This window comes from Elephas maximus, chromosome 14 (genome assembly GCF_024166365.1).
Source record: "Elephas maximus indicus isolate mEleMax1 chromosome 14, mEleMax1 primary haplotype, whole genome shotgun sequence".
In the NCBI taxonomy this organism is placed as follows: Eukaryota; Metazoa; Chordata; class Mammalia; order Proboscidea; family Elephantidae; genus Elephas; species Elephas maximus.
The window spans coordinates 25,661,573-25,675,722 of NC_064832.1; the positions used below are offsets into that span (position 1 = coordinate 25,661,573).

Sequence of the window (14,150 nt, forward strand, 5' to 3'; positions counted from 1 at the left end):
GGCTTGTACCCTGCAGGACCCCCAGGCCACAATGACCTCCTTTCACTGGCGGACTCTGACTTGAGAAAAGGTAAGGTTTCAGGGAAGGCATAAGGAAACTTCAATGCAAAGGGAATGGAAGGGGCCGAATGTTTCTAATCCATGCCTGCTCCTTCTTCTTGCAGCCTGCTTGGTTTTCCTGCTCTTTGCCCCCCTGGCACTGCCGATGTCCATGGCCTTCACAGGTGAGCTGGCTCCTGAGCTGCTGGTCAGCTGCTTCGAGCATGGGTCGGCACTTAATCTTTAAACAGAAAGGTGGCACAAATGGTTTATGCTTGACTGCTAACCTAAAGGTTGGCGGTTCAAACCCACCCAATGGTACTGTCTTAGTCTGGGTTCTCTAGAGGAACAAAACCAGTGAAGCCTATATATATAGATTTACTTCAAGGAAAAGACTCATGCAATTGTGGGGACTGGCAAGTCCCAAACCTGTGGGTCAGGCAGCAGGCTGGAGACCTCTGCTGTCTCACGTGGTTGCAGGAGCTGACAAACCCAAAATCTTCGGGTCAGGTGGTAGGCTGGAGGCCTCTGCTTGCTCACAGGGTCACAGGGGTTGGTGAATCCAAAATCTGCCGGTCAGGTTGCAAGCTGGAGGCCTGTGCTGTCTCACGTGGTTGCAGGGGCTGACAAACCCAAAATCTGCAGGTCAGGTGGCAGGCTGTAGGTCTCTGCTGGGTCACAAGTTTGCGGGGTATTATGGATTGAATCGTGTCCCCCCCAAAATGTGTGTCAACTTGGCTAGGCCATGATTCCCAGTGTTGTGTGAATGTCTACCATTTTGTCATCTGATGGTGTTTTTCTATGTGTTGTAAATCCTACCTCTTTGATGTTAATGAGGCAGGATTAGAGGCAGTTATGTTAATGAGGACTCAGTCTACAAGATTAGGTTGTATCTTGAGTCAACCTCTTTTGAAATATAAAAGATCTCAGGGAACAGCTAGCTCAATTAGCATAACATAGGTCATAAGAAAATGTTCTACATTCTCCTTTGATGAGTAGCATCTGGGGTCTTAAAAGCTTGTGAGCAGCCATCTAAGATACTCCACTGGTCTCACCCAATCTGGAGCAAGGGAGAATGAAGAAAACCAAAGACACAAGGGAAAGATTAGTCTGAGGAACTAATGGACCACAACTACCACAGCCTCCACCAGACTGACTTCAGCACAACTAGATGGTGCCCGGCTACCACCACCAACTGCTCTGACAGGGATCATAGTAGAGGGTCCTGGACAGAGCTGGCAAAAAATGTAAACAAAATTCTAACTCACAAAAAAGACCCAGACTTACTGGTCTGACAAAGACTGGAGAAACCCCAAGGGTATGGCCCCCAGACATGCTTATAGCTCAGTAATGAAGCCACTCCTGAGGTTCACCCTTCAGCCAAAGATTAGACACACCCATAAAACAAAAGGAGACTAAATGGGCACACCAGCCCAGGGGCAAGGATGAGAAGGCAGGAGGGGTCAGGAAAGCTGGCAATAGGGAGCCCAAGGTCAAGAAGGGGGGAGTGTTGACATGTCGTGGGGTTGGCAGCCAATGTCACAGAAAAATGTGTACTGTTTAATGAGAATCTAGTTTGCTCTGTAAACCTTCATCTAAAGTACAATTTTTAAAAAAGAAAGAAATACGAAAGAGAGAAGTGAGCAGAGAGACAGAGGGAACTCATTACCACCAAGCAAGAAGAGCACGTGTTCTTTGGACCCAAGGTCCGTGCACGGAGAAGCTCCTAGACCAGGGGAAGATTGATGACAACCACCTTCCCTAGAGCTGATACAGAGAGAAAGCCTTTCCCTGGAGCTGATGCCCTAAATTCGGACTGCTAGCCGTCTCCTAAACTGTGAAAGAATAAATTTCTGTTTGTTAAAGCCATCCACTTGTGGTTTTTCTGTTATAGCAGCACTAGATAGCTAAGACACTGGGGTTGGCAAATCCAAAATCTACAGATGAGGCGGCAGGCCAGAGACTTCTGTAGGCGTACGTCCCAAAAACCAGAGGTCAGGTGACAAGAAGAGTCCAGGGCCGAGAGAGAGAGCGCGAGCATTGCCAGAACATCCATTTATATACTGGAGGCAGGCCATACCCCCAAGGACACTGCCCTTTCAACTGATTGGCTGCTCACATCAGATCAGAAAATGGAAAGTGATTACATAGTGTCTGCCAAACCACTACGAATAATAGTCTAGCTAAGTTGATACATAACATATACCGTCACAGGTACTGTGGAAGAAAGGCCTGGCAATCTGCTTCCATTAAGATTACAGCCTCCAAAAACTCTGTGGAGCAGTTCTACTCTGTAACACAAGGGGTTGCCATGAGTTGGAATCAGCTTTATGGCAGCTAACAACAACAACAGGAGAGCTGGCCAGGACAATGATTTCCAAACACATGCCAGGCGTAACAGAACCACTTGGTGAACACTGAAAAAGGACAGATCCTGAGCCCTGCCCTGGAAGATGCTGATGCAGTATATTTGGAGTAAGGGCAGAAATCTGCTTTTAAAAATCTCCGCCCAGGTGATTCTGATATCTCTAGCCCAGGTTTGGGGTTTGGAGGCCACTAGGCTAGAGGTTTCCCAAGGCCCCTTCCCAGTCCCTGTGTTCCCATGTGGAAACCTGTCGTGAGCAGTATGAAGAATGTGTCTCTTGCTGTAGTAATGCATCTGCTGGGTGAATGAATAAATAAATACATCACACATATTAAACAATTTCAATTATCCAGAAGTATGCTGGATTGGGGGGCTGGGGCTGGGAAGCTCCTTGAGTAGCCAAAATAGTTGTCACATATCAGAGAAATTAGACCTCTGCATTTGAACGTTACTAGTGGGAGCCCTTGAGGTCTGGTCTGTATAGGATAGAGTAGAATTGTCCCATAGGGTTTCCAAGGAGCAACTGGTGGATTCAAACTGCCGACCTTTTGGTTAGCAGCTGTCTTAGTCATCTAGTGCTGCTATAACAGAAATACCACAAGTTGATGGTTTCAACAAAGAGAAATTTATTCTCTCACAGTCTAGTAAGCTACAAGTCCAAATTTCAGGGCATCAGCTCCAGGGGAAGGCTTTCTCTTCTCAGCTCTAGAGGAAAGTACTTATCATCAATCTTCCCCTGGTCGAGGAGCTTCTCAGTGTGGGGACCTCGAGTCCAAAGGACGCACGCTCCTGCTCTTCATTCTTGATAGTATGAGGTCCCCCTGTCTCTCTGTTCACTTCTCTCTTTTATATCCCAAAGGAGATTGGCTTAAGACACTATCTAATCTTGTAGAACTCATCAATAGAACTGCCACTAATCCCATTTCATTATAAAGAAAGCAAGAGGTCATTGAAAAGACAGGAAAGAAAGAAAAGATGAAGACAGATGTCAGAGAAGACTCTGAAACTTGCTCTCAAACATCGAGCAGCTAAAGCAAAAGGAAGAAATGATGAAGTAAAAGAACTGAACAGAAGATTTCAAAGGGTGCCTTGAGTAGACAAAGTAAAGTATTATAATCACATGTGCAAAGAGCTGGAGATAGAAAACCAAAAGGGAAGGATACATTTGGAGTTTTCAGGCTGAAAGAACTGAAGAAAAAATTCAAGCCTCAAGTTGCAATAGTGAAGAATTCTTTGGGGAAAATATTAAACAAAGCGGGAAGCATCAAAAGAAGATGGAAGGAATACACAGAGTCATTACACCAAAAAGAATTGGTCAACGTTCAACCATTTCAAGAGGTAGCTTATGATCAGGAATGGATGGTACTGAAGGAAGAAGTCCAAGTTGCACTGAAGGCATTGGCGAAAAACAAGGCTCCAGGAATTGACAAAATATCAATTGAGATGTTTCAACAAACTGATGCAGCGCTGGAGGTGCTCACTCGTCTCTGCCAAGAAATTTGGAAGACAGCTCCTTGGCCAAATGACTGGAAGAGATCCATATTTATGGCTATTCCCAAAAAAGGTGATCCAACCGAATGTGGAAATTATCGAACAATATCATTTTTTTTTATCATTAATGTCACACGTAAGCAAAATTTTGCTGAAGATCATTCAAAAGTGGCTGCAGCAATACATCAACAGGGAACTGCCAGAAGTTCACGCTGGATTCAGAAGAGGATGTGGAACCAGGGATATCATTGCTGATGTCAGATGGACCCTGGCCAAAAGCAGGGAATGCCAGAAGGATGTTTACCTGTGTTTTATTGACTATGCAAAAGCATTAGACTCTGTGGACCATAACGAATTATGGATAACGTTGCGAAAAATGGGAATTCCAGAACACTTAATTGTGCCCATGAGGAACCTTTACATAGATCAAGAGGCAGTTGTTTGGACAGAACAAGGGGATACTGAGTGGTTTAAAGTCAGGAACAGTGTGCATCAGGGTTGTATCCTTTCACCATACGTATTCAATCTGTATGCTGAACAAGTAATCTGAGAAACTGGACTATATGAAGAAGAACGGGGCATCAGGATTGGAGGAAGACTCATTAACGACCTGCGTTATGCAGATGACACAACCTTGCTTGCTGAAAGTGAAAAGGACTTGAAGCACTTACTAATGAAGATCAAAGACCACAGCCTTCAGTATGGACTGCACCTCAACATAAAGAAAAATCCTCACAACTGGACCAATGAGCAACATCATGATAAACGGAGAAAAGATTGAAGTTTTCAAGGTTTTCATTTTACTTGGATCCACAATCAACAGCCATGGAAGCAGCAGTCAAGAAATCAAAAGATGCGTTGCACTGGGCAAATCTGCTGCAAAAGACCTCTTTAAAGTGTTGAAGAGCAAAGATGTCACCTTGAAGACTAAGGTGTGCCTGACCCAAGCCATGGTATTTTCAATCGCATCATATGCGTGTGAAAGCTGGACAATGAATAAGGAAGACAGAAGAAGACTCGACGCCTTTGAATTGTGGTGCTGGCGAAGAATATTGAATATACCATGGACTGCCAGAAGAACGAGTAAATCTGTCTTGGAAGAAGTACAACCAGAATGCTCCTTAGAAGCAAGGATGGTGAGACTGTGTCTTACGTACTTTGGACATGTTGTCAGGAGGGATCAGTCCCTGGAGGAGAACATCATGCTTGGTAAAGTACGGGGTCAGCAGAAAAGAGGAAGGCCCTTAATGAGATGGATTGACGCAGTGACTGCAACAATGGGCTCAAGCATAATAACAATTGTAAGGACGGCGCAGGACCGTGTTTCCTTCTAAGGCAGTGTTTCCTTCTAAGGTTGCTGTGAGTTGGAATCAACTTGATGGCACCAAATAACAACAACATCCATCTCATTACATCATAGTGATAGGATTTACAACACATAGGGAGATCACCTCATATGACAAAATGGTAGACAATCGTACAGTACTGGGAATCACGACATAGCCAAGTTCACAGATATTTTCAGGGGACACAATTGAAGCCATGACAGCAGCCAAGCTCTTAGCCATGGTGCCACCAAGGCTTCTGTATGGAATTTAGCTATCTTTATTTTTTTATTTATATAGAAACCTAGCAAGTCTGGTGTTCTGGGTTCTAAGCTCTAGGCATATCGGAGCAGAAATTAAAGGGGCATAGAGGTTGTTGTGAAAAATAGTACTGTCTTAGTTTCCTAGTGCTGATGTAACAAAAATACCAGTGTGGGCGGTTTTAAACAACAGGAATTTATTGTCTCACTATTTTGGAGGCTAAAAGTCCAAATAAGGGCATGGGCTGTAGAGGAAGGTCTTTCCTTGTTGGCAGCCCCAGGCATTCCTTGGTTCCCGAGCACTCCTGGGTTTGTAAAGGTCATCACGTGGTCTCTTTCCCCTGTGTGTGCTCTGTTTATTTTGCTTTTTGTAAGACATCACTAAGCAGTGATTAAGTTTAGGACCCACCGTATGTCAGGTATGGCATGACAAAACTCCTGTTTCCCAACAGGGTCACATTCACAGGACTTCATATTTTTTGGGAAGACACAATTCAGTCCATAGGAAGTACTCTTAGATCTGTAAGAATTAAAAGCAGACAGTCTGATAGCAAATAAAGGAACAAAACAAAATTTTGAAGAACTAAAACGGCCGAGTAGTCTGGGGTCATTTAGTGTTGGGGCAAACGATAGAGCCTCATCAACAGGCTCCGCAGTAGGTCAATGCAGTGATGAAAAACAAGGCTCCAGGAATCGACAGAATACCAACTGCGATGTTTCAACGAACAGATGGTAGCACTCACTCACCTATGCCAAGAAATTTGGAAGACAGCTCCCTCGTCAACTGGCTAGAAGAGATCCATATTTGCACCCATTCCAAAGAAAGATCCAAAAGAATGCGGGAATTATAGAACAATATCATTAACATCACACACAAGTAAAATTTTGCTGAAGATCATTCAAAAGCAGTTACAATAATACATCAACAGGGAAATTCCAGAAATTCAAGCCAGATTCAGAAGAGGATGTGGAACAAGGGATTTCATTGCTGCTGTCAGATGGATCATAGCTGAAAGCAGAGAGTGCCAGAAAGATGTTTACCTGTGTTTTCTTGACAATGCAAAGCCACTTGACTGTGGATATAACAAATTATGGATAACGTTGTGAAGAATGGGAATTTCAGAAAACTTAATTGTGCTCATGTGGAACCTGTACTTAGACCAAAAGGCAGTCATTTGAACAGAACAAGGGGATACTGCATGGTTTAAAGTCAGGAAGGGTGTGCGTCAAGATTGTACCATTTCATCACGCTTATTCAATCTGTATGCTGAGCAAATAATCTGAGAAGCTGGAGTATATGAAGAAGAATGGGGCATCAGGATTGGAGGAAGACTCATTAACAACCTGCGATATGCAGATGACACAACCTTGCTTGCTGAAAGTGAAGAAGACTTGAAGCACTTACTAATGAAGATCAAAGACCACAGCCTTCAGTATGGATTACACCTCAACATAAAGAAAACAAAAATCCTCACGACTGGACCAATGACCAACATCATGATAAACGGAGAAAAGATTGACGTTGTCAAGGATTTTGTTTTACTTGGATGCACAGTCGATGCCTGTGGAAGATGCTTTGCATTGGGCGAATCTGCTGCAAAAGATCTCTTTAAAGTGATAAAAAGCAAAGAAGTCACCTTAAGGGCTATGGAGTGCCTGACCCAACACATAGTTTTTTCCGTTTCTTCATATGTATGTGAAAGCTGGACAATGAGTAAGGAGAACCGAAGAATTGATGCCTTTGAATTATGGTGTTGGCAAAGAATATTGAATATATCATGGATTGCCAGAAGAATGAACAAATCTGTCTTGAAAGAAGCACAACCAGAATGCTCATGGTGAGACTTTGTCTCATGTACTTTGGATATTTTATTAGGAGGGACCAGTCCTTGGAGGAGGACATCATGCCTGGTAAAATAGAGGGTCAGCGAAAGAGAGGAAGACCCTCAACCAGATGGACTGACACAGTGGCTACAGCAACGGACTCAAACAGCAACGATTGTGAGGATGGTGCAGGACCGGGCAGTGTTTCCTTCTGTTGTACATAGGGTCCCGATGAGTCAGAATCGACTTGACGGCTCCTAATAGTCCCTGACGCTATCACTGTTACAAAGCAGCTCAAGAAGTATTTATAAGATGTTCGGGACAGTCAGGAAGGCAGGAGGGCACTTAAGAAAATGCTTTATGCAAAATCTATGGAGTAAAAGAGTCTCAGCCTTGGAAACCTGCGGTTTAGTTATCTGGAAAATGAACTTACCTGGGCAGTTCATTGACCAATAAGGCCGCATAAAATAAGACAAGCGCCTGCAGGCTAATTCCCAGGAAGGCTTGTTAAAATCACCACTAGCATCAAGCGCTGGTACTTGTTACCAGCCGTGCTGGGAGGATTTCTGCAGTTTAAAGGGGGCGATTGTGATGCTGCAGATCAGACAGAAAGAACATCTAGAATTAAGGTCGTTCCTAGCATCTCGTGAGGAACGCAGGGGAAAAGATGGCTTTTATTCAATTTATTAGGATCCTTCTAAGCCATCTGTGCACTGATAGACTCCTGTGAGCAGCAGCTGTTTTTATTCATTAGCAGTGAAGAGATAGATAAACCATCATTCAGTATTCATTTCATAGCTGGGTTTTGAATTGAGATAAAGGCAGTTCGTACCTAACAAATTTGGCATCGACTTCGTAAATTTCTTCGTGTGAAAGGTTGGGCTGAAACTTGGAAGGTATTGCCATCTAAAAATGGAGTTGGCTAAATTATCAAAGATACCCAGAAACGAAAGCCTTCAGAGGTTGACAATGGGACAAAGACAAATATTTGCCTTTACTCTGTTTGAGGCCCTAAATTTATGGGTCCCTGCATACCTTGAAGCAGCAGCCCTGGTGGCACAGTGGTTAAGAGCTCAGCTGCTAACCAAAAAGGTCAGCAGTTTGAATCCACCAGCCACCCCTTGGGAACCCTATGGAGCTGTTCCACTCTGTCCTATCGGGTCGCTATGAGTCAGAATCGACTCAATGGCAGTGGGTTTGGGTTTAGGGGGTATACCTCAAAATTTTCATAAATTTCTGGGTAATGCAGTGTAGTCACAGGAAAGTGGCTTACTTCCTCTGTTTACATACCAAGGCATTAATGGGAAATAAAATGTCAAATGAAGACTTCAAAAATCACTTAAACAGAAGACTTTGGTCCTACAGTGATAATTCCCTTTCCTGGGCTCTGTTGGCAAATGTATTAGTTAGGGTCACTTAACTCTGTTGCAGTCGCAAATTAACTCTGAAATCCTAGCGGCTTAACACTCCGGAGGTTTATTTCTTGCTCATGCAAATTCTGTGTGGACCAGGGGACTCTCCAGGGCAATGTGCGGACTTAATGCTCCATGCTGCTCAATCGTGGGAACTGGCCATCTCCACCCATGGTTCCCAGGTGGACAAAGCAGGGGAAGAGAAGAAAGCCTCAGGTACCAGTTTTAACTGCTTACAGACCATTGGTTAGAGCCCATCACCTAGCCAGAAGGATGTTGGGAGATGTGGGGGCTCAGCTAGCGTTCTGCACAGCATGGATGTGTGCTATTACCCTCCTGACGCCTGGCTCAGCCAGGCTGCTCAGGAAGGAGAAGAGGCATTTCTTTCTTATATTTTAAATAGACACACCATATCATGAGTGGTTAATAATAGACCTAGAAAGCAATGACTTGGAAAAAAGCAGAGAAAGAATTGCTTACAAAGGGCGAGGTTTGGGGGCCATTGATTTGGCAGTTTTCCAAATCTAGCTGCTAAGAGGTGTCAGTAAACTTGAGTTTCCCAGCTTGGGGTCCTGGTCAATGGTAATAATAGGCTCACTGCCACTAATATGGAGTCCCTGGGTGGTGAAAATGGTTAACATGCTCAGCTGTTGACCGAAAGGTTGGAGGTTTGAGTCCACCCAGAGGTGGCTCGGAAGAAAGGCCTGGCAATCTCCATCTAAAAATCAGTCCCTGAAAATCCTATGGAGTGCACTTCTACTCTGAAACACATGGGGTCGTCATGAGTGGGATTGACTCGACAGCAACGGGTACTGGCCACCGATAGAGTGGGAGCCTTCTGTGCAAGTGGGGAGGTCTCTGCCGGTTCCTTCCTGCAACCTGGCCCTGAAGCAGAATGAACGTGAGCCTCATTTTACATTGTGGATGTATTTTTGTAGGAAAAAAACCCATTGCCAATGAGTCGATCCCAATGCATGGCGACGCCGTGTGTGCCGGAGTGGAGCTGTGCTCCACAGGCTGTGCTCCTGTAGAAGGAGATCACCAGCAGCCAGGGTGGAGCTGTGCCCCACAGGCTGTGCTCCTGTAGAAGATCACCAGCAGCCAGAGTGGAGCTGTGTCCCACAGGCTGTGCTCCTGTAGAAGCAGATCACCAGCAGCCAGAGTGGAGCTGTGCTCCACAGGCTGTGCTCCTGTAGAAGATCACCAGCAGCCAGAGTGGAGCTGTGTCCCACAGGCTGTGCTCCTGTAGAAGCAGATCACCAGCAGCCAGAGTGGAGCTGTGCTCCACAGGCTGTGCTCCTGTAGAAGGAGATCACCAGCAGCCAGAGTGGAGCTGTGCCCCACAGGCTGTGCTTCTGTAGAAGGAGATCACCAGCAGCCAGAGTGGAGCTGTGCCCCACAGGCTGTGCTCCTGTAGAAGGAGATCACCAGCAGCCAGAGTGGAGTTGTGCTCCACAGGCTGTGGTCTTGTAGAAGGAGGTCACCCGCCCTTTCTTCTGAGGCGCTGCTGAGTTGATTCGAGCTACCAACCTCTCAGTTCGTAACAAGCTCAAACTGTTTGTACCACTAGGAAAGTGGCACATAGATGGAACCTTAAGCAAATCAAGGGACCTGGGGGTTTAAGGGGATCCTTGGAATTCTTTTGTAAAATGAATCGTTGAAAACGTGGGTTATCGTTGGAATTGATTCTGACTGTGGTGACCCCATCTGTGCAGGGTAGAGCTGCTCCATAGGGCTTTCAAGGCTGTGTCCTTTCGGAAGCAGACTAATAGGCCTCTTTTCCAAGGTGCCTCTGGGTGGGTTCGAACCACCAGTCTTAACCATTTGCACCATCCAGGGACTCCTGTGAAACTCTGGTACGATCTGTGAAAGCAGAGCACACCTATAGGCAGGTAACACCAGGCAAAGGGTACAGTGACACCTGCACTGCTCCATTCTGTGGCGAGAGCCGAGCTGTCATGTCAATCCCGGGTGATAGTGTCCTGAAGAGCAGGTGGTAGGGGGGAGGCTGAGCAGACCTCACGACCAGGAGTCATGCAATGGTTTGCGGGGTTCACCTTTTGGCTTTGTAGGATGTTTAGCTCCTTTTCATAACAGGCTTGCTGCTCCTGAATGCCCTTCTCTTCCCTCGCGCGCTGTGTGGGAATGAAGTTTTTGGAGGACTGCCCCATACAGCCCCTCATTCCTTTATATTTGCTAGTGAGTGGAATAATTGGCACCTTAAAGGTAAAGTATCTGCTGTTTGTAGTTCTATGCATTTCACTTTGGAATGCTTCCCTTAATTGCTTGCTTCTTATGGGGGAGCCAGAACTTCCCCTCAAGGTCACGGTTGTAAAAGCGACAGAGCTACACGAGATAATGAGGGCTGGCTGGAAAGCCATTGATTTTTCCAGGTGACGGGCATTCACTGGGGCTGTGCTTCTCTGCAGCCACTTCCTTCCTGCTGTCCCAAGTTCGGTGTTCCGAGTTGTGTCCTTGGTCTAACAACGGCTGATGCTGAGGAGCCACCGGCTGCCAATTATACGCTGATATCAGCCGACGTCGTGGCAGCCTTTCTCTGTGCCTCTTTGAAACAGCTTCCTCTTAGGGCAGTCGAGCTCCATTTGCGTAAACGTGTTTAATTTTAGTGGTTCTTATTTTGGTTTTTACTTATAGCTCCTAGTTCTCAAATAACTAGAATAGAATTATTTGGCTGTCGTCATCAATCAACGGAGAGCTCTTTATGTTGGGGAGTAGGAGGGTTTCTCTAGGACTCTCAAGCTTGTGTCAGTATAGATGCAGATTTGCTCAGAAGTTGTCCTGATATCCTCGTAAACAGGAAAAGCACCTGAAGAAGAGCTATTGAGGGTGATGCAGAGCCTGCAGTTAAGCTTCCGCACCCCTCAGCCACAGAAATACCACGCCCTGCCAAAGTACCCTAGGTCCACTCCCATTTATCACGAGCACTTTCTAGCTGCTCAGGCCCGTCTCAAAGCTCCCTATATCAAGAGCTGAAAACCATAAGCATCTATTTCTCCAAATGATTTTATAAAAACTAAGTAACAGTAAAGAGAAAACAGAATCTAGAGTGCCATAAATAAAATTTCATTTGGGCCCGCTATCTGATTTCTTTGCCAGTTTCCTTCTGGGGCCTGCGGCCTTGAAAGATACCAGGCGGTGATTTTGGCCATGATATTGATCTAATACATCACAGGAATGTCCTAAAGATTGCTGTTCTCATATGCAACCAGTAACCATAAGCTCGGTTCTGTTTTGGGAAATAATGTCTGATTTGGGACAGGCAGCTGGAGCCTTTTAAAAATTATTTATCTATTTATGCTTATTCTCCTGACCCTGCCCACCTCCTCAGTACTTATACCTGGGCTGCATCCTGATGCCCCTCCCCCACCTACTTTTTACTCACACCTGGGAGATCCTCTGGACCGCCCCCCCCACCTCCTCACATCCTGTACTTGGGCTTTCTCCTGACCCCTTCCCACCTCATTACCCACACCTGCTTATTTTCCTGGCCCCTCCCACCACATCACATCTTATACCTGGACCTGTCTTACCTGCTAGTTACCCTCACCTGGGGTATCTCCTGACACCTCCTACCTCCTCATGTCCCACACCGGGGCTGCTTCCTGACCCTCTCTGGAGCCTTTTGTATCTGAGTTTCCCTCACCAAAGTGCTCAGCTTCTGACAGCAGTCGTGTGGGCAGTGTTCTGGGTAGCACAAATACACATGATTATAACCTATAACCTATAGCCCCATCCACATGGGGTCACCATGTCAGGGATTGGACTGTATCCCTCAAAAACGTGTCAGACTGGCTAGGCCAAGAATCCCAGTATTGTATAATTGTCCTCCATTTTGTGATCTGATGTAATTGTCCTCCATTTGTGGTATTGTGTGATTATGTGTTGTAAATCCTAAACCTCTATATTAGTGTGGGGTGTATCTTGAGTCACACCCTTACTCAAGTCATGTCCTTCCTGAAGTCACCACCTTACTTGAGTCACACCTTTGTAAGAGATAGGCAAGAGAAGCAAGCAGAGAGGAGACGGACTTTACTACCACCAAGAAAGAAGAGCTGGGAGTAGAGCTCATCCTTTGAACCCAGTGTCCCCTGCACTGAGAACCTCCTAGACCAGGGGAAGATTGAAGCCAGGGCACATGGGTATCTTCAAGGAATGCCAGGCCCACAGATATTGAAAGGAGACAAGGACCTTCCCCCAGAGCCAACAGAGAGAAAGCCTTTCCCTAGAGCAGGCACCTTGAATTTGGACTTCTAGCTTCTAAACTGTGAGAGAATAAATTTCTGAAATAGTAGCACTAGATAACTAACAACCTGGCAGTCTGTTTAGCCTCAAGGAAAACCCAAAGGCCCTGGGCTCAGGGGTTGCATATCCCCTGTGGCCCTGTGGGGCTAGGGGAAGGTTCCTATGAATTGAGTGCCATAGAGACCCATAAAACAAGGCAAAGTTTTGGCATTAATTCCCTCTGCCCATTCTCTCTCACTTGCCGACCTTGGCATCAGGCTGCTCAGTGGAACTTTCCTTCAGAGATGTTGCTGTCCGCGGGGTCTGTTCCTCTTCATAACAGCAAGCTCTTCCTTTATGAAAGCTGCCCTAGAACCCAAACATAATTTATTTTAATGAACAAACTGGGCCCTAATAAACAGCATTGATTTTTCCTGGCAATCGAAAACTGCTTGAAGCCAAATTAAATTTTTGTGCTCATTATGGCAAGGTAATACGCAGGGAGTCATAACTGTTAGGGCAAATGGCCTCAGAGTCCCTGGATACACAAGTTTACTAGCGATGATAGTGCTTTGTATTCAGCCCCGCCGCCCAACACTGCATGTCAGTTCCCAGCATCCTTTGTGAAATGCGTCAGTGGCATTCCAGTATTTCATTGCACCAGAGAGGAAGCTGAGGAGAGGTGGGTTAACATACCCTGGTGTTACCAAAAAGAACTGAGGATCGTGGCACGCTGGAGGAGCATGAGATCAGTTTAGTAGGTTCAACCCACAAAAAACCACGAAGGAGCGTAGACCACATTAGCTTGCACACTAAGTTAAGTAGTGTGTGAACTTACACACGTATACATGTGTTTGGGCAAGTAGACCATATAATTTATCATCCAAACTGGGACACTTTCGAGGGTACTGGGGACTCTAATGATAACCATGCCAGGACAACAGCATAAACCAGGACTTTTCCGAGCAAACTAGGACATACATTCGCCCAATTGATGGTTCATGGTGTAAAACGTATTTGTTACGCAGAGTCATGTTAAAAGAAAGTTTGAAAACCAGTAATTTAGTGGTCATTATCTCTGTAACCCCACAACCCATCTGGCAGTATGTCGTACTGAGCGGGCTTGCGTGTTGCTGTGGTGCTGGAAGCTATGCCGCTGGAAGCTATGCCGCTGGCATTTCAAATACCAGCA

General features: G+C 45.6%; 1 protein-coding gene across 1 annotated transcript in view; it reads left to right on the forward strand.

Annotated features, from left to right (window-relative positions):
- Positions 1 to 14,150, forward strand: part of TMEM272 (transmembrane protein 272) — a 52,408-nt gene that overhangs the window by 21,950 nt on the left and 16,308 nt on the right. Inside the window, exons 3-5 of the mRNA XM_049853341.1 lie at positions 17 to 70; positions 165 to 224; positions 1,658 to 8,932. Of these exons, the coding sequence (XP_049709298.1) occupies positions 8,852 to 8,932 (81 nt within the window). The 5' untranslated portion in view covers positions 17 to 70; positions 165 to 224; positions 1,658 to 8,851. The remainder of the gene's footprint in view (positions 1 to 16; positions 71 to 164; positions 225 to 1,657; positions 8,933 to 14,150) is intronic.